At 36.7% G+C, this 21,640-nt stretch overlaps 1 protein-coding gene and 1 pseudogene across 1 annotated transcript; both read right to left on the bottom strand.

The window, feature by feature from the left end:
- Positions 1–1,981: 1,981 nt before the first annotated feature.
- On the bottom strand, positions 1,982–2,095 carry LOC145596326 (small nucleolar RNA R71; annotated as a pseudogene).
- A 2,080-nt stretch (positions 2,096–4,175) lies between these two features.
- Positions 4,176–15,368, bottom strand: LOC145595010 (uncharacterized). Its single transcript, XM_081651361.1, has 3 exons — positions 14,891–15,368; positions 13,700–13,888; positions 4,176–4,990 (listed from the first exon to the last, which is right to left on the bottom strand). Exons 1-3 carry the CDS (start codon positions 15,071–15,073, stop codon positions 4,613–4,615), a joined length of 750 nt encoding a protein of 249 aa, XP_081507487.1. The 5' UTR covers positions 15,074–15,368; the 3' UTR covers positions 4,176–4,612.
- Between the last annotated feature and the right edge of the window lie 6,272 nt (positions 15,369–21,640).

Here is a 21,640-nt window from a genome sequence, read left to right as displayed (position 1 = left end):
GAACTTCTCTCACTAAAACTTAGAGTTTCTCTCTCTAAAAATATGATCTAAAATTATCTAATGAATTCTCCAAAAAGTTCTCTAATGATTCCCTAATTATTCTCTCTCTAAAAATAGAAGGAAAGACTATATATAGGAAAGATACAAAAAAAGAGTTAGTTAGATCGTCCCAAAAGAAACCCCGGAAGGTGCGGTCGCATCAAGGAAGAGGCGCGGCCGCAGGAAAAAGGGTACATACAGAACAGAGACCCAGGTGCGCGGCTGCACCTCCTGCGTGCGCGCCCGCACCTGGCAACAGGGCATTCCTCTTCTTCGGTCTAGCTCATCCTCGTGCGCTCGTCTTGGCGATGATGATGAACACTAAGGTAGGCATTCTTGAAAGTGTTTTTTGGTGGGTTCATGGCAAAGATGATGCCCCCACCACATACGTGCACCGATCTCTTGACTTGCTCCTTGCGTTCCTTCAAACTTGAAGCTCCAAAAGGTGAACATGAGGCATCCAAATTGATGAGAAATATGAGAGGAAGGCTCGGGAATCCTTAGAAACACGATCATAACCTGAAAACAAACGAAAACAAACAAATAAAAGGGAAAAAAGAACAAATAAATAAAGAAATGCACAAAACAAGGAAACTAACTATGGAAAGCACAAACTCACGAACTAAAGAACAAAACTAAGAAAAACTAAAGAAAAGAGCTATAAAATAGCATGAAAATCATCCTAAAAAAAACAAATGAGTGCCATAAATGACACTCATCAGCCTTAGAAAATCCCTACACACCTACAAAATTACAAGTCAAACAAAACAGAAAGCAAGATCATAGCAAAATGCATTATTTATAAAAAAAACACGACATAAAAAGCTAAAAAATGAGAATAAAACTATCTTATGAGTGCCATAAATGACACTCATCAAATTCTTCTTGCTATTCATATATAGAGGAAACCTAGCTTGACTTCTAGGAGATAACCTTTGAATTCTCTTGATTGCAATTAATATTTTCCCTTGCAACATTTAGTTGATCAACTTTACCCTCTATTGGCATTTCTATCTTGATTATATGTGGATCCTAATCCCCAGTTCTTTTGATATTGAATTCCCTCTTTAGTCTAGTTGTTTGAGACCATAGTTACTCATAATCAATGTCCTTTCTATTCATCGAAATACCTTGACTTTAGGCTATAGTAACCTTCCTCCCAATCCTCGTAGTTCGATCGACTATTGAATACTTAAATTACTATATACTTGGTATATGATTGGTCGAGTTTATAAATTTTGTTGATAAGGTTTTAAGCATTTAAAGACGTGTTTAGATCCTCTATCAAATGACGCCATTGCCGGGGAGTGGCGTAGTTGTTTGCTATAGTTGTTCTTATTTGAAAAACACAAAAAGATTTTTCCCATTTTTGCTACATTTGTAGCTGTGCTACTGCTACTAATAGTTTCTTTTGAGATTGTATGCATAGCGCTCGTGGTCGTTATCTAGTGCCATTTTGATCCGATAGAGAGGACAATTACGAAGATAAGAGTTTCTAGACGTTCTTTGAGTTCTAGCCCACCAAGTGAAGAAGAACCACAAGAAGAAGAACAAGCAAGCATGGGATCAAATCCAAGAGTAGCACTGAAGGAGTTAGGGATTCCGGGTGCATATAGGTTCGAGAGCAGGATTGCTCCACCTACAACACTGGCGAATGATTTTAAAATTGGACCCGAAATGATCACTTTGATAAAGAGGTGACAATTTAGTGGGTCGGGGCCAAGAACGAGAGTCCTCTAAACCACCTCAAAGAATTCGAAAAGTATTGCAACACCATCAAAGTGAATGGAGTTTCTCAAGAATTCATCCGCCTAAAGCTTTACCCCTTTTCTCTCATAGGGCGTGCTTTGGAATAGTAGGATAATGAGGTGAAGCTAAATTCCCTAAGGACTTGGGATGAGGTTACAAAAGAATTCCTATCTCGATTTTACTCCCAAAAGAAAACGGCAGAGGCAAAAACACTCATTTAAAGCTTCAAGCAAATTCCAAGTGAGAGTTTGTATGAAGCTTGGGAGAGGTATAAGAAGTATCAAAGGGAGTGTCCTCACCACGGAATTCCTATCTACCAAATCATTCAAATCTTTTATGGTGGCCTAAGTCCTCAAGGGAAGTCTTGTCTTGATAAGGGAGCCGGAGGACCCTTGACCTTCTTGACTTTGACCGAGTAAAATGGGTCTTATAGTCAACAAAAGGGTTTTTGTGCTGAATTGGCTGAGAGATAAAAGGAACTAAGCCAATATCACTTACAAGCCTAATCAACAAAAACTGGTTTAGAAGGCAAGTGGATGTTTTTTATTTTTTGTAGAAGTGTTAGCGCCGAGAGACATAACCGCACAACATTTACGGGAGTCAGCCATAACCACTCCATTTCGACCATAAATAGAAGTGGAAGGATCAAAAGAAGACATCAACAAATCAATCAATAACAGACACTTCATTTCTTTTAAACTTTCTTCTTAGCTTTCATAGTTTCCCTTGGCGTATTAGCCAAGCGATAAATTAGTTTATCTCTTAACATGTATTGAAGATCGATCGTCTTTTCCAACTGTAGCTCTTTTCGATCAAAGAAGAAAATGGCTAAGATTCAACTATATAGCCACCCATTCAACTAAAGGAAGTAGCTTACAGAAAGCTGCTAGGGACTCAAGGGCGAGAAGAAGCATTTCGCCTTACAAAAGCATACTTCAGCTATTACAACCTAAGCTCAATGAAATTATAACCGTAAACAACAATAAGATAAAAACTATATCCGAAGCTCATATCCAAAACATGAAATGTTGGTCAGAAGCCTGAACAAACCCCACTTTTTTAGCATTCCAAATAATCCACAAACAGCCATTATATGCAAAATCATAATTATCTACACACTCCCAACCTCTACAAATCTTCTCACAAACTTTTTCTACTATTTTCCTTTTTTTACTCTTGTTTCACAAAAAAAATACACAAATCTATTTTCTTTTTAAAAGAGTTTTCTCTCTTTTTGTTTGACGTTGAAGCCCTTCACATTCTAGCAAATAATCTTCATATTCTACCAGAGGGGATAAGGTCCCCGCCCTCTTGCATTGGAATCTTTCCTTTGTCTATAAATGGATTCGGAATCACTGTTTCAATCAGGCAAAGAACAATATTTGCCTCAACAGGATCATATCTGATTAGAAAATATATGTTCAAATCAAATAAAAAAAACAAGTTCTGACACACTTTATCGTTTTTTATGTGCGGTTCTTTATCATAAATTTTTTTTAATTATCTAATAAAAAAAATATAAAAATCATATATTAATAAGATACAAATTATTACAAATCAAGCAAGACCCCACTTAACATATTTTTTCTTTATACATTATCATACACATAAGGTTAAAGTTTGGTCAAATAAAACAATCAAATTAGACCAGATTAGATCAAATAATAGCATATCAGATAAGTAAAACAAGGTGAACTAATCAAGCTCTAGACCGGCTAAATTACCAGGTTTTAAAATTCTACTTAAAACAAATGCCTTTCAAAAGTCGTACAATTGTAGAACAAACGTAATGTCGGTTATTTTTTAAATATTGGTCAAATGTCATTTTATTCATAACAATTTTTACTACGTAGTATATATATTTCTCTTCACCAACTTTTGTATATGGTTGGCCACACCGTGTTGTCAGCTATCATGCATGTTAATCACTTTGTTAGTGTTATAGGGTTACTTGGTTAGTGTGTTATAGGGTTTACTTGATTTGTTACTTGGTCAATATTACAAGGTTACTCAGTCGGCACTATAAATTTACTTTTTTCTTTTAAAAGCAGCCACATGATGTGGCTAGTTGCTCACACCACACGCCTTTTCTCTTTCTTTTCAATTTTTTTTCTTTTCTTTTTCTTTTCAATTTTTGTCAGCATAATCAAAGAGTTTAGAAAATTAAATTTTATGCGAGTCCATGGTCCTTTGGTTAATATGTTATGAGAAAAAACGTATTACAGTGTTTAGGGAAATTAAAACATCTGTGCACCAATTTCAAATGTTTTCTTTTTTTTTTTTTTTTTTTTTTTTGGGTTGGGGGGGTATTGTTGTTCTATTCTTTGCACTGGAATACACCACCTTGTCTCTTGTTTCACATTTGTCACCACTGGACATTAACAAAATTATCCAAATAAGCATAATAATATAAAGAATGCACTATCTGAGTTTTTAACGGTGAAAGTAACTTAATTTCTTTTATATATACAAGTCATTATCTCTACAAAAAAAATAACAAATCTTGTATTTGTAATTTACAAATGGAACGGCCCTATTACCAAAAAAACATGCCATTTCACAAACATTTTCAGCCACTGCATTCTGCATATATTATTGTGGCTAGTATGTAGCAGACTTGAGCAGCAGCACTATAGACATTCAAGCTGCAGGGAGCCTAATGACCAGACGTGAGGATGAACCAATAGCTTCTACTCATGTCGCTAGAGTGCCCACATGAATCTAGACCAACCACAGGTTCTCTTAGCATATGCTTGTATATAACGAGCAGCAGCCCCAGGTTTATCAAGATATCTTTGCTATATATGTATGAGGTTATGAACATTCACTTAACTGGTCTGACATTAACAGTTTTCACACGGAACCTATACTGTGGCTGAATTTCTTCTTCATCATCATCGTCATCGTCGTCTTCACTTGAACCATATTCTACGCTATCCCAACGTGAATAGTCAAGTCTGGAATGTCCCTTTGGTTTTGGGATTGTTTGCCATCCCTTCGAATGAGGATCAGCAGCTTTCCGGCTTCCATTGCTTTCAGGGGTAATGAAGCCATTATATGTGTGGACATTCGGTTCTGTTGTAGAGTCTTCCACATAATTATTTTCTCCATCCTCTTGTTCAGAGCTTTTCAATGTATCCTCACTTATGTCTTCATCATCTTCCTCAAGCTCAGAATCAACCTCAGGTATTGGAGAAAGTGACTTCCTTGAGCAAAAAATACACCATCTCAAAAACAGCTTAGTGCATAAGAGAAGGTCCACAAAGAGAAAGCACCTAAAGCAACAGCAGTGTGCAGCATGCAGGCTAATAAAAAGAAAAAACCACCCTTTGTTTGATATTAGAGGCTAATAACTAACAAAAAGAAGAAAAAAAATTCCAACTGAGACAAAATATTGGTTTTTATGCTTCTTTTGGTTAAAAGAATCATGTACCATGTTTGCTGTCAGTTTGTCCAGTAGATCAATTTATAAAAGCTTTATGTAAATTTAACTTCTTCCCTCCCCAAATATAAAGAATAAACTTTAGTACTTTACCTTATAATAAAGTAAGGTTTTAAAGAAAAGTGAGTAATGTGCAATATTATGAAAAGCAAGGCATAGAATAAATGATGTGTAAGAGTATATTAAGCGAAGTTGAGAAAATAAATGGTCTCTTTAACATAAAATATATCTGGATTAATCAAATGGCGTTATTGCAAAATGATTTTCATTGCTTTTATAGCTTTCTTTATATCTTTCTCTTTGTTTTGATCTCTTATTCTCTAGTTTGTCTCATTTTCGTTTATTTTACCTTTTCTTCAATTTTCGTAGATTTTATCATCTTTTCTCTTTTATTGGTTTTCCTTTCTTTGTCTGTAGATATAAGGTGAAGTCCAAGACCCTTCGTGACGATTTCTCGGGTTATAGGATGCTCAAAGTGCATGGTGTAAGCTCTCATATAGCTCACAAGGCAAGGGATGGATAGCTTCAAGAATTGATGATTGCGCTTACGAGCTGCACTCGCATGACGGTGAAGAGGAGCGCACCACCTACATCTAATGACGGTCAAGAGGAGCACACCACCTACATCGAAGAGCAAACGGAGGAGATGCCCTTTTCAGTGGCACCGGCGTGCCCACTTGGGATCCCTATTCTGTACCCATATCTTCGCAGGCGCGCATGTTTGGGTCTATTTTGGAAGTCTTACTTATTTCTTCTTAGTTAGTTATATTATATATATATAGATTTTCCTTCTATTTTTGGAAGAATAATTACAATTAAAAACATAAAGAAAATTACAATAAGAAATTGTGATTTCTACATTTGATCTTCTTCTACTTTTAATGCAAGCACAATTTCTTTGATTTGATGAAAGTTTGTAAGATTCTTCTTCTTAATTCAATATCTTTGCATTTGATTTTGGTTAGTTGTTCCAATTACAATCAATTGATTTGATTTTGATTAGTTTGGTTTGCAATGATGATGATGATCTTGATGATCAATTTAGTTATGTTTCTTCAATTCACCATGATTAGAAAGTAGATTCTTTGCTAGGGTGATGGTGAATCATGCATGAATGATGGATCATTGCTAATTGAATGATTTTGATTGATTGAATGTTGTGATTAAATTGGTTGATAGAATTGTGCATGTGTTTGGATTGATAGGAGTAGCTAACCTTGATTTTTAAGCTAGAATGTATTGTGATTCTTAATGACATGACCACTTAACTTAGGGTTTGAATTTATTAATTGAATTTGATTTGTGATTTTTCATGCTAGTCATTCATAGAGGAAATCTAGTTTGACTTCTAGGAGATAACCTTTCGAGTTTCTTGATTGCAATTACTATTTTCCCTTGCAACATTTGGTTGATCGATTACCCCTCAATTAGCATTCCTATCTTGATTGCATGTGGATCCTAATCCCTAGTGCTTTTGATATTGAATTTCAACATTGTTTTAATTGCTTGATATAATAATTACACATTCAACACTTTCCCATACTTTGAAGTAGCTTGACATTAGGGTATAATAACCTTTCTCCCATTCCTCGTGGCTCGACCCTTGACTTATCCTTACGCTTTGTTTGGATAGCAACTGCGTTGCACGGACTCGGCCCACCACCCAGCCATACCGCCGGCGTCAACAGGCGGAAATACCGAGGGAGGTGAGCTCCATTTTCCCTTCAAATCTCTCCAATTTTGGAGAGATTATGCTTATTAACGAGAGAGGGAAAATGGATCCCTCCCTCTCCTTCCCCTTCCTTCCCCTGATCTTTTTACCCAAACAAGAGAATGTGTACCCCTCCGGTTCTCTTCTCTTCTTTTCCTTTCATTTCTTCCTATCCAAGTTTAGGATTGGTTGAGTGTTTACAAATTTGGTTGATAAGGTTTTAAGCATATAATGACGTGTTAAGATCCTTTATCAAATGGCGCCGTTGCCGGGGTTCGAACCCGGGTCGTTCGCGTGACAGGCGGAAATACTTACCACTATATTACAACTTGGGTAACTTTTCAATACCTTGCAATATCAATGGCAAATTGTTTCAATATGCTCTTTGTAACCTTGATGCTAGCGTGCCATATTCCGTCTTTAAGAAGCTTAAGTTAGGTGAGCTCCTCCTAACCAACATGACACTACAATTGGCTGGCCGTTCTATTAAGTTCCCCATAAGTAGAATTGAAGATGTCCTCCTTAAGATAGGAGAGTTTACTATCCTTGTTGACTTCATTGTGCTATAGATTGCAGAAGATGATAACATTCCTAGCATTTTAAGGAGACTATTCTTATCATATTCGGGTGCTTTGACAGGTGTGAAAGGTGGCATTATTACTTTGTGTGTTGGTAATGATTTGGCTAGTTTCAAGCTTAAAGACATGCATGAGTCCCTATCTTATGTGCAAGGAATTGTTTGGACTTGCTTTGTATGGTGATGAGAGTAGTGGCATAGATGGTGTGGAGTTCATAGCTCCAAGGAAAAACAAAACAAAGAAGAGAAAAAGAGTTCCCAAGAGAAAGAAGGTGATACGAGATAATGAATCTCATAATGTAATGTTGCCAAAGCATGGCAATGAATCTACTCTCTTCACCACTTTGGACAAGGTGGTTTTCTCTCCATGACTTGGAGGGAGGGTTAAGTTAGGGACCTTAAACAAGCACATCCCGTGAGGCAACCCGACCCGCTAACTTTTATCTTTTCATTTTTCTTTTCTTATCTTCTCTTTTCTTTAATTGTTTTTGTAGGGCATGGTATAAAAACTCGGCCGTTACTTCGTGAATCGCCCGAGACGTAACGGATTTTGAAGCAGTCGTTTCGATATTTACCGATACAACACGCTGCTTTACAATAATCCGCGATTTCAAAGTGAAATTCGGCCGCTTCAAAGTTCAAACGTTACCAACGAATATCCGAATAACATACACCATATTTTAAGCTCTCTTGACATTTTTTCCTACGAGGGATCTGAATTCTACATAAAAGTCGAGTTCTTTTTAAATAAAGTGTGGTACAGCTGGTTATCAAACATCACTTTTTATCCTCTTTTCAGATTGACTTGACCCCACTGCTTCTCTTTCCTTCTGCTTTTTTCTTATTTCACATCCCACGTGACCGCCCACCCCTTCTCTTCCCTTTTTTCAATATATCAGGGCCCCACACTCAAAAAAAGGATTTAAATTTTAAAATATAAAGAGGAGTATAAGAATACATAGTAGTAAAAAGGAAAATACAGTAGTATACCTATATTAATATATAGGAAAATTTGTCAATTACTACCGTGTATTAATGTCATTTTGAAAATTACTACCGCGAATTAAAATTCTTGTGAATTACTACCGTAAAATTTTTTAAAAATTTGCTTTTACTACCAGCCTCTTCTTTAGACCATATATGACGTCATATTTTCCCCTTAACCCACGTTTAACCCTTGATTAACCAATTAAACGACCAAAAAAGGAAAAATAAAATATCTCCTAACCCATGGTTACCCTTGCTAAACTATAGCCTTCTTTCCTTTCCTTCTCTCTCATAACTCCACTTTGACCCCACCTTCAACCTCCAATCCTCCATTGAAGACCACTCTACAAATTGGCGTCACAATCTCCAGCTTTACAACGAATCCTTTACTTTGCAAAATTGATCAGAATTTCGAGCAACGAATGAAAAGAGAGGAGTCACTAGATGAGGAGAACCGAAAAAGAAATAATTTACAATTCGAAGCTAGAATTTGTTGAAAGCTTAATACAAAGAAAAATAACAAATTATGCTTAGTTGATAGCTTAATTCAAAGAAAAATACAAAAGACCCATGTTAACCAACCAAAATCATAATTTATTAACCCTAAAATCCGAAAACCCTAGAATTTAAAAACTCTAAAATTCGAAAACCCTAAAAGCCGAATTTAATAGAGGTGAATTGCATGTTCACTAAGAGCAATTGTAGGATCAATGGGAAGAATAAGTTTGAATTTGAAACAAGAAGCTTAGAGGGTATTTAGCAATGGTGAAGGAGGAAGATTAGTTAAATTAGCTAAGGTAACCAGGGTTAGGAGGGATTTTTTTTTTGGTCGTTTAAATGGTTAATCAAGGGTTAAACGTGGGTTAAGGGGAAATATGACGTCATAAATGGTTTGAAGGGGAGGCCGGTAGTAAAATCAAAATTTTTAAATTTTTTATGGTAGTAATTCACAAGATTTTTATTTCGCGGTAGTAATTTTCAAAACAACATTAATACGCGGTAGTATTTGGCAAATTTTCCTAATATATAAGATTTTCAATATTTAAGAGAAAAACCATTGTAAATATTTCTATACTTGTGAATAGTAGTATTGTTTTTAGGCATTTTGTTGATTGAATTAACGATGTTGATTCATGTTGTTGTTTGCTAATCCTTAATGCTTAACTCTTTATTGTTGATAATTGTTTAGCATTATTGCCCCTTTTTGGTAAAATTGTGGTAAAGTTTGAAGTTGGCATTCACTTGGATAATTGCTCTGGTTGCATTGTGGTGTTGATAGTATTGGTGATAGGTGGTGACAGTGATTGCTTATTTGTGTTGATTGGTTATCATCTTGGTTGTCAAGAGTATTGAGGTCTTTGACATCAAAAGAGGAGGGGAAAGGAGCCCTAAATTCGAATTTAGGAAACACAACAAGAACCTCAAACACAAACCAACAACTCCAATGAACTCTTACCTCCCCCCACTTTAAAATTCAACAACCCAACAAACAAACCGCCAACATTAAAAAGACTCTCCTTAGACCATCTCGCCATTATTGTAGACAAGACATGATTAAGTTGGGCATTAACGAGGATTTATGGATGCTCTTTGACAATCTTCGGATAGGCTCATTTGTCAACATCGCTGATCGGACGTATGTTGAGCCAACAAGGGAGTTCTTTTCTACTTTCAACTAGAAAAGAACTCCAATAGGTAATTCTGACTATGAAAACTCCTTTCAACTCTTCAATGTCACCATACACTTTCCCTCCGAGAATTCAATTAAGCACTTGACTTCGACCCCGATGCCGATCTTTAATTTCCCGAGCATGAGCATTTTAATGGGTATACGGAGTTTGCTTGGTGGAATGATATTTCGGGTAAAGAACAATTTGATGATCGCTTCTTTCTTGCTAGTGACATGTACAGACCTTCTATTCATATTTTGCATAGGCTTTTGGAGTATTCGGTTTTCCCCAAGCAAGATTTGGGTAAAATTACAAGGCATGAGTTGGTCATTTTTTGGTTAGCCACAAGGGAGTGGCGAGGGAGGTTGAACATGGGCCACCTTTTCATGAAGAGTTGTCAATCTATCGTGGGAGGACGAAGAACGGGAGAGATAACTTGTGGGAGCATGGTAACTAGATTAACTTTGAGATTTGGTTGCTCCAGCTATCTTGCTTCTTGCACCCCTATGGGTAATGCAAGAGAATTCTACCTTAAAATCGAACAAATTAAAAAGCTGAATTTCATTGCAAAGATTAATGATGATAATGTCATCAAATTGGTTCGTGAGGTATATGTGCCATCTCCCTAATCCTTCATTGACTTCCTTGACAAGAAAGGATCCCAATGTTTGGTATGTTGCCCATAGCAATCGGTTTTCGGGTGATAATATGGGTGGTGGTTTTGAGAAGAAAGATGACGATGATGATGATGGTGAACAACAACAACACTTTCTGTTAAATTTCGAAACAATATGAAATGGGCCTGGCAACCCGAACAAGGAGGAGGAGAGTTAGGCCCACAACAAGGCTTTGGAACTTCCATACTAAAACCAATTGGCAACAGTAGGAGTTTCTCCTCTACCTTATAAAGTGGAATCACTTCTCCTCTTTCTCCAATGGGACACTCATAAGTGGGCTACAATGGGATTCAACACTTTCATCCTCAGAAGACCAAATGGCAAGCATGCAACTTGGCATGCGAGAGCTCATGGAGATGCAACAAGGTATGTTAGTCCAATAACAAGCACTTTTTGATGCGAGCATCAACCATTGCGAAATCACCCTCAATGTCAATTATCCATATTTTACGCCACAACACGGTCTCGTACCGTCTCGGGGGGTGATAACGAGCACACATATCTAATACTCAGTTGTGCTCCTTTCCCGATGAGCATGGTAACTATTGTGCCTGGTGGGAGTGACTATAAGAGATATCCTAACTACCCCGATGTCGATCCCACTCATCCCGCCCCTCTTGCTTTGCCTCCCCAATATGCTCCCTTGACCTCCTGGAAAGAAGATAATTTCCGAGGTCATTATGGTTGGCCACCCGGTGTAACTGGTGGATAGGATCCTTTTGGACCCCCATCCAGCTTTTCCTATGATATGGCTACCAATGAGGAACCACCTCCCCCCACCCCCCACCCACCCATAAAAAAGGCCTAACACCCATTTTCAATACAAAGTACAATAACTATCACATAAATTTGGCAGCTTTTCACATTACTATAGAAAGAAGACCGGCCACTTATATAAAAAATGCCGGGAAACATTTGATCCCCCATTTTTAGTCAAGGTGGAGCTTGCAATTTTCAATCCCCTTTTTCCCATCATTATCCATTTTCCCTCCTTTCTCCTCCTTTTCCCTTTACTCTAATTTTCCCTTGTTCCATAGACTTTGTCTTTCCTATGTTTTTTCAGCTACTAGTAAACTTTTGTTAGTGCAAGACTCAAATTAAAAATTAAGACATAAAGAAACATATTGCTCATAAAAATGGTGAGCTGAACATAGAGGGAAGGAAAACACAAGATGCAAACAGAAAAATAGCATAGAAATATTTATCTTCCATATAGTAAAATCCTCACTCTCTGAACATCACTTTCAAAAACAGTTTATAAAGTGCTTCAACATTTCGGATCTACAACAACAATAGTAAATGAATACAAAGATGGGATCCATAATAGAAACAGGGGAAACTTAATTTCCATGTATTTAAAACAAGAATATCAAATGCTTAGAGAGAGATTCTTCCTTCTTAATCTATTAATCAAACATAAGAAACAAAGTCCACATGGTCAATGAAATTGGTTCTTCCTTCTAAATGCATAGACAGAGATTCTTCATTCTTAATATATTAATCTAACATATGAAATAAAGTCCACATTGTCAACGAAACTGGTTCATTCTTCTAAATGCTTAGGACAGAGATTCCAAAAATGTACTTCCTCCGTTTTCTTTTACTTGCAACACTTTCCTAAAAAGGAAATGTCACAATACTTGCAACACACTATAAAAGGAAAGTTACTTTAAGGAAAAACTATACTATATCCTTATTTAAAGCACATGACCCACTAAATTACACTCTTAACAACCACTCATCCTATTTTAAAGTTTATTATATCATGTAAACCCCACCTTTCTTAATTACCGTGCTAAAAGATGTGTTGCATCTAAAAGAAAACGGAGGAAGTATAACATATTAAAAAAAAAAAACACATGGACAAATGTACAAATTTGTACTCCATGAGAAGTAGCATGACATAAGGGGTAGAGGGGAATAGGGGAAGAGGAAAGAAAGTTTGAATGAACAATACGAAGGAAACAAGAAAAAACGAAATCATGGTAGAGCCAAACAGACTCATGACTCATCATTCCAAGAGGCCTATATGATGCCTAGCATAGTTACTCGGACTCGGGTACCCATGTCCGACACGGGTACGTGTCCAAGTGTCCGACTCGGCTATTTTGTGAAAAAATTCTATAATTTTCAACTAAAATGAAGTGTCCATGTGTCATACCCATGTCCGAGGGTCGAGGGTCCAACACGGGTACTTAAGGTAAAATGAAGAGTCCGAGTAACATAGATGCCCAGCATTAAATTTTACCTTAAAATGGCCAAAGCTTTTTCTCTATTTATAACAATCTGGCACAGAAGTCTATTTTTATACCAATCTGATATTCGACCGCAATTGATCGGAAACCCCAAAAGTTTTGGTAATTTGAGACTATTTCTGAAACAAATATTTAAAATGCAATAGCACATAACTTGCATCAATACTATAAACTTGGATATTCTCCAATTCATCGTATAATATATATCTAGATGTCACTCTCCATAATATATATGAATCGCAAAATTTCACACAACAAAACCATCTCATACCTAGAAGGTTAAGCAATAATCTATGTTTAAAATCATTATACACCCATTATAATATTATGAAAGCTAGTTGGAACAAAATCCTAATCACTATTAATTTTCAATTTCTCATAAACCACCAGCACAAAAATTTATCAGTTATTCAGCAGCAGAAATGACCATTGGCTGTTTTATCCAGTAAAATGCAGAATGGGTATTCAAAAAATACCTATTAATCATATAAATAAATATATATATATTATATATATATATATGGGGGGAGCTGGAGGACTGACGACACCAATATCTTAGAATCTGACACATGCTAGAGACACGAGGACATACCAGTTGTGTTTTTAAACGCGCTTGAAGGTTAAGATATACTTCTGACGAGGGATTTAACTCAAGAAGCCGGTTCACATCGAAAAGTGCTGACTGATACTCCTTCAGAGTGACCAAAGTTTGAGCACGCAACATTAACGCTCCAGGGTGCTTATGATCAAGCTCAAGAACAGACGTACATTCGTCAGCTGCCTATAACATCAGCAGTATAATAAAATAAACATAAATAGGATATCCCATCATTATATCAATCAAAGAACTCTTTCAGCTATATACTGTACAGGGGATTCAAAAGGTAGTGAATCTTGCTCCAGCCTTCCAGAACGGAGACCTAGAGTCAGATCAATGTTACCCCTCCCACTACCCTTGTAGCAAAAAAAAATTCCTTTGAATACATACATAGATTGATTTCGCATGAGGAAAAAGTTGACGATACATTATCTACCACGGAGTAATAATATGATACTCAGACTACTCACCATTGTGAGGCAGATCTTGCAATTTTGCTGATCAGCTTAAAAGTGTTTATGTATCAAAATATACTTTATACTTAATTTTCATTTATATTTATTTTGTTACAAAATTAAACATCGAATGTAAGCCGTTTTCATATTCATAGTATGCCCTTTGCTTCTCAGCTTCAATATAGGGAGAAAAATACACAGAGGAAATCATTCAAATGACAACAATTGACATCACGGGGTTGGTGATAGACCGTCCTTGTCGTTCGATCCTTAACCCTTTACTTGCCTCAGAATATGAGGATACAGTTTTTAGTTTTGCGAGATAGTGTTTAGACCGTCTTTGTGGTTCAATCCTTAACTTGCTTCTATAATGGGGTACTAGAGTATTATCAATAGTGGTTACTCACAAATCACAAAGCTTATGTTTTCAAAATGTCAAAAAATATGTTCTCAAATTACTTCTATAATCACAGTTCTAACTTCAGATTTATATATGATAAATAAAATAATAATACTAGTAAATGTTTGGAAATGTTTTTAAAAAAAACCTTACTATCATAGTACAATATTCGGAACTCTTTCTAAATTTTTTTTTTTTGAAAAAAGTATTACTTATACAAAATTTCATTAAACTTGAAACCAAAAATAATTAGGTAAATTCAAAATATTCTACTTTCACCATGAAATTCAACATTTACGAAAATGAAATCAATGAAAGAAAGAAACAAACCATCTTAAAATCGTGCAATTTAAGAAAGCAGGCAGCGCGATTACTATGAAGTGCGATCTTCTGCGCTTTAGTCTTAGCAACAACGACCGCATCCGAATAAAACCCTAATGCTTCTCTGTAACGTCCCTCACGATACATCTGGTGAGCTCTCTCCACCTTATTCAATGGCGGCGTAGTTGCCATACTCTCCAATCAATCAACCGACCAATCAATCATAAATAAACCAAATTAGAAGAATCAAGAGGAAGCTAAGCATAATAGAAGATTGAAATTCATGAATTTCGTGAAATTTCGGATCAAATTGGAATAGAGAAGAAGTGATAAAAATTGGTTGGAAATTGGGATTGGAATTGCAGAGAATGAAGAAAGAGCGAGAGGTTGAAGATGAAAGATGGAAAGAGGGAGGGAATAATGGGAAAGTGGGAGTGGAAAGAGGGAAGGAGGGAGCTCCTGGTGTTATGGCTGTGTTCGTGGCGATCTAGATGTTATAACGCTTCCTTCTTCAAATTTGAATTTTTCGGGTGTAATAAATGACCAAACTATCCGCTTCGGATTACTCGCAACAAACATGTTACGCGCAGAGTCATAGTCAAACGATCAAGTCTAGTATTGAAAAATAAAGGAACAGAAGGTTTTGTGTGTGGCTAGCTAACACATGACAAAAGTAACCCCACTGACCTCGTAACCCGTCCGACCAAGTAACCCCCCTCCGACCTAGTAACCCCTCCGACCAAGTAACTTATGCCCGACCAAGTAACCCCTGACCGACCTAGTAACCCCTGACCAAATAACCCCTCCGACCAAGTAACCCCTGACCGGATTAAGTAACCCCTGACTGGACCAAGTAACCCCTGACCGAACTAAGTAACCCTTAACCGGGCCTAGTAACCCCTCACCAAATCTATTAACCTCTACACAAGTTACCCGTAACCGAATCAAGTAACCCCTGACCGAACCTAGTAACCCCTAACCAAGTAACTCCTGACCGGATCTACTAACCCCTACCGAATCTAGATAATGTTGACAACTATACTCCCAACTGCTTTGTTCGGCGAAAGAAATGTTTCTCCTTAAAGATGGGTCGCGCGTGAGTGGGGCAAAGTGTTTGCCTCTGGTGACTTCTCCATTAAGTGGGTCGTTCCTTGGTGGAAGCTTAAGAAGATGATTGGTTGTAATACTCAACCCTTTTGTCGTCTTCCTAGCTTGTCAAAATTGACGTTTTATTATCCCTGTAGAGTAAAGAGACAATATGGAATTGCACAAACCAATCCTACAGGAGATCTTCGCCGTTCCTACTTTCACAAGAAGTTGAACGCTTTGACAAGTATTGGTGTGCTAGACCTTTATAGGAGGTAATTACCCATAAGGTTCCACCTTCTTTGTCCAATAATGTGAAGCAATGGCTAGATGGGAGATCTCAAAAGGACCAAATCAAAGTAGAGAAGACCAATGTGAAGACTCGCCTAGCTAGGAGACAAGAAAGTCCGTGCTAAGGAACGCCTAGGCGAGAAAATTGAGTTTAAGACTCCTATCATGCCTAAGAAGAAGAGCTCTAATAAAGACAAAGGGAAAAGAAAAGTGGGCTCTACGGAAAAGAAGGTTTGGGTAGAGAAGAAACATGGGGTTTTGGCTGAGGGAGAGACCATCTACACCAAAATAGAATGTAGATCTTCTAATGGATGTCTCTTAGCAACAGTAATGGACAAAGAAGATGCAGATAAGAATTGGAAAAGAATTAAGAAAGAAAAGAAAGATTAGAGCATTACTCTTCTTATGATTCATTAGACAATTTAAATTTGTTTAAGTTAATTTTAATTTCTTTAAACTTTATTTCATCAACAATGTAATTTTTTATTTATTAATGCAATTTCAGCTTTTAATTAAATTAACTTTACAATTTAAAGCAATGAAAATATCTTAAAATATTTTTTCCAGAAAATCTCTTCGAGTACGAAAGTCGAAAAATTTCAAGAATGCACCAAACTTGCCCAGATGCTTGCATAAAACTGGCGCTGCCTTTTTTAGTATGTCGCAGGGCTTTTCCTTCTGTCACCTGGCGACAGAGTCTGTTTTATGGCGATAGACTTGTTTTCTTGCAGTTATGTTATTGTCGATGCTGGGATGTGAAAATTTTAAAAATTAAAGTGGCCGCACCCTTTAAAGGGTTGCCTACGTATCCTTTCCTAAGGACTCAGGCCAAACGTAGCTCTCTTAAGTGTCCTACTCAAGTAATTATGGGTAGTACTTCTTAAGTTGGTCAAGATTTGTCATGTTTGAAAATTCATTGCCATCCATGTCAGTTAATTTAGCCGCGCCTCCTGGCAAAATTGTTTTGACAATTTATGGTCCGGACCAATTGGGCCTAAACTTTCCTCTCGGGTCCAAAACATTTTTCCTTAGTGCTTTTAATACCAAGTCTCCAACCTTGATATTTCTAGTCTTGACCTTTTTGTTGAAGTGTCTAGCTATACGAGTTTGGTAGCATTGGGTATGATGTAGAGCTTCTAGTCGCTTTTCATCAAGTAGAATTAGCTCTTCGTACCGTGCTCTAGTCCATTCAACTTCATCGAGTTTACTTTCTAACGCGATGCGTAGAGAAGGTATTTCTAATTCCACAGGTTGTACTGCATCCATTCCATAGACTAAGGTGAATGGCGTATTTCTTGTTGATGTTCGGATTGACGTGCGATAACCCTAAAGTGCAAAATGGAGTTTGTCAGGCCAATCCTTGTAATTTTCTGTCATTTTCTCGATGATAGTCTTTAAATTTTTATTGGCTGCCTCAACTGCTCCATTTGCTTGAGGCCTATAAGGGGAAGAGTGATGATGTTGAATACCATATTTTTGTAGCAATTCTTCACATTCAGCTTGAAAGTGAGTTCCATTGTCACTTATCATCTCATGTGGGACTCCATATCGGCAAATTATGTTCCTTTCGATAAAGAGTACTGCTGCATGTTTTGCAGTGAGTTTAGAATATGATAGTGCTTCAACCCACTTTGTGAAGTAATCAATTGCGACCAAAATGTATTCGTGACCTTCTGTTCCAGGATGTGTGATTTTTCCAATTATGTCAATTCCCCATGTCGAGAAGGGCCATGATGAAGTGTATGTGTAGAGAAGGGATGGAGGAATATGTTGCAAGTTTGCATAAATTTGGCATGTAAGGCATCTTTTACATATTGATGACAATCCCTATTCATGGTAGTCCAATAGTATCCTTCTCGCATTATCTTTTGGACTAGCATTTTGCCGTTAACATGTGTTCTACATATTACTTCATGGACTATTCTCATAGCCCTTTGAGCGTCCTTTTTGCCTACACATAATAGAGCTCGACCTTTAGGTACCTGTTTGTGTAACTCATCTCCTTTGAGTACGTATTGGGTAGCCAAAAGTCTCAAGGCTCGTTTTGCTCTTTTGTCAGCATGAGGAGGGTATTCTCCCTTGGTGACATAATTGAGTATATCAGTATTCCACGGTTCTTCTTCTTCTTCCTCTTGAACCACTTTGTAGACACCCATTTGTGTCTCCCCAAAACCAAACCCAGTGATGAATGTCTTTCACGTCGAACCATAATCGAATGAGGTGAAAGTGTGAAAAGTCAAGTGTTGCGGTTAGTTTTTATTAAATTCTTTCTTTCTGTTTTCGAAAACCCACTCTATTTTATGAAAACGTCCATTTCAGTTTAGTTTGGTCCATGATAAGGGTCCAATAATGGTGTAGTTGGATGGGGTTGAAAAGACCTTTCCAACGATATATTATAAGCCCAATTCTGATGAATAATGAGGGAGTTATGGCCAAAATACTAAACTGGGCCCACACTGGATTTTACCTACGACCCAATGATCATGTGGAGGGTCCAAAGGTTTAATCCTATTCCTAAACTAATTAGGATTGATTAGAATATTCTATAAGTTTCTAAAATATCTTAATTATCCTTTTTTGAAAAGATAAGATCATGGAATTTGATTTGAATATAAACTTTCCTTTTTTTAAAGTCCTGTTTCTATTCGGATTTAAAGATGTTCAAAAATAGTCAGATATTATTTTTGTGCCTCATATTTTTTATCCAAATTTTATATGGTTGGATAGATCTTTAAATTATCTTTCCAATTATATATTATAATAATAAATCCGACCTATAACGAAAAAGATATGAAAGGGATACGAAACTCTATCCAAAACTGACACCCTTCCACTATTTCGGCCATATCTTTTTATCTACAAACTACTTTAATCTGATTCTAATTTCATTAAAAAGTATACTTCAAGTTCTTTCCAACGACATATTATATGACTTATTTGGACTTCTGGATCAAAAGATATGATAGAAACAAAATCCACAAAAACTGTCTCTGTCGCCAAACGACAGGTTTGTCGCTTCGCGACAGACTCTGTTGCCTGGCGACAAGATAAATTTCTGGCGACAGGTCTAGTTTTCTGGCAACTAAGTGGAGTTTTATTCCTTATCAAATTCTATGATTTTCCGGACTATTTTCTTATAAATGGGGTCCTCGACCTCTGTTTTTATTCATCAATTCTCCCAATCAATTCTCTCTATCAACTCTCATCAAGAATTACTTAATTCTTAATCTTTCTCTCTCTCTTTCTAAACCAACCTTTTTACAAAAAAACAATATACCGCATTCACAAGACTTAGAATCACCTAGCCAAGTTCGAAGTTGCCTTCGCCCTAGACGTGCAAGGTTTGATATTTTCTTAGGGTTTGGTCCCAAATCCAGTCTAAACTTTTTAACTCTTTCTTTCAATTATTTAATTTAATTCTTTATTTTATTATTTTCATTGAAGTTTACTAACGCGTGTATTTTGTTATTAGAATGAGGTACGAGGCTTCAAAGTATGTAATCTTATTATCCTCTTTCAATGTAGAAAGCATGTTTATTATTGATTGATTCCTAGTATCATGTTAGGATGTATTTATGCTTTCTAGTATCATGTTAGGATGTTATTTTATGCTTTCTAGTATCATGCTTAGGGTGCCTTTTTACTCTTTCTAATATTATGTTAGTACCATGTTAGGTTTAAAGCTTTGATCTTTATTGTTTAGTGACATGCTAGGATTGGTTATTAATCTTGTTAGTATCATGCCTAGGATCTTGCTATTATTATTAAGCTTTATTATACCTTATCATAATTATAATTATTGTTATTATGATTATTATTATTTAATATTTTTTATTATTATGTTGCTTGATATTTATTGTTATTGCTTGATCACACCTTTTATGCATATTAAAGGGAATTTGTACTTGAAATCACGCTTAATAAGATAATTAATAATTTGGTTTAGGCTAATGTGATTTTAATACAAGTGATCACCAATAATAGTTTTATTTGTGCATTAATATTCAACCAACATAGATAAACAGGTTAGGTTCAATATAATGTTTGTATGTTATTCGAAAAGCGCACATGAATACAAGCAGAACAAAGTAGAGGCCTATTTTATAGGGCGGGTCCTTTCTTTTGTAGATTGGATTCGTACCCTCATCCCCGAACCCTGTTTGGTTCAAGACCTTATGGAGTTGATGGTCCTTTTAGATTGTCTTTTGGGTTTACAAGTTCCTAAAACTTGTTAGCGACTCTTTTGCTCTCTTTTTCTTCCCTTTGGAACGCCACCATACTTTAGTGTATGATCACAGTGTGGTTCAAGTTTGGGATCATAATGCTTGAAATATGCCCTACACACTTCATCGTCTTCTATAGCTTGGATATATGTCGGTTTATGCCTTTTCTCTATAGTTAGAGGCATTTGCTCAATTTCTTTAGGAATCTAACCATTAAGGCTAGCCTTGCCAAGGCGTCGGCAAATTGATTTTCTTCTCTAGGTAGATAGGTGTATTCTACCTTTTTTAGTTGATCGGTGAGATATTCCAAGTATGTTTGATAAGGAGCTAAGCTTTCACTCCTGACTTTCCACCTCTTAGAGATTTGGTTGATGATCAAAGAGGAATCTCCGAAAATTCGAAGTTTCTTCATACCTAATGCTAGAGCTGTTTTGAGGCCTACCACGCATGCTTCATATTGTGCAGCGTTGTAGGTAACGTCGAAGTCTAGCTTTATTGAGATGGGAACGTGTTCCTCTTTAGGTGACACTAATAGGACTCCTACGCCACATCCCTTTTTGTTTGAGGCTCCATCAAAGTATAGAGTCCAGGAATCATCTTCCGTGACCATCAAATCCTCGTCCGGAAATTCATTATCATATATTGGTGTCGAATCTTCTATTGGAAATTCCGCTAGGAAGTCCGAGACCACAGATCCTTTAATGGCCTTTTGAGGCATGAATCTTATATCAAATTGGGCTAGATTAACTATCCACCTTGAAATACGCCCGTTAAGCGTAGATTTCTCGAATAAGTACTTGAGAGGATCCATTCGTGACACTACGAAGACCGTGTGAACGAGCATGTAGTGTCTTAACTTGGTTGTGGACCACACCAATGCGAGGCACAATTTCTCAAGTGGTGTATAGCGTGTCTCATATTCGAGCATCTTTTTGCTTAGATAGTAGATGGCGTTTTCTTTTTCTTCTACTTCTTGTGCGAGCATTGCCTTCATTGTTTCTTTGGTGACTGTTAAGTACAACCTTAAAGGTATCCCTAGGAGTGCTGGAGCTAATACGGGAGAATTGGCGAGATAGGCTTTGATCTTCTCAAAGGCTTTTTGACACTCATCGTCCCATATTACTGGCACATTTTTCTTGAGCTTCTTGAATATTGGTTC

This window comes from Chenopodium album, chromosome 19 (genome assembly GCF_948465745.1).
Source record: "Chenopodium album chromosome 19, dcCheAlbu1.1, whole genome shotgun sequence".
NCBI lineage: Eukaryota > Viridiplantae > Streptophyta > Magnoliopsida > Caryophyllales > Amaranthaceae > Chenopodium > Chenopodium album.
This window is presented reverse-complemented; position numbering and strand designations above follow the sequence as displayed.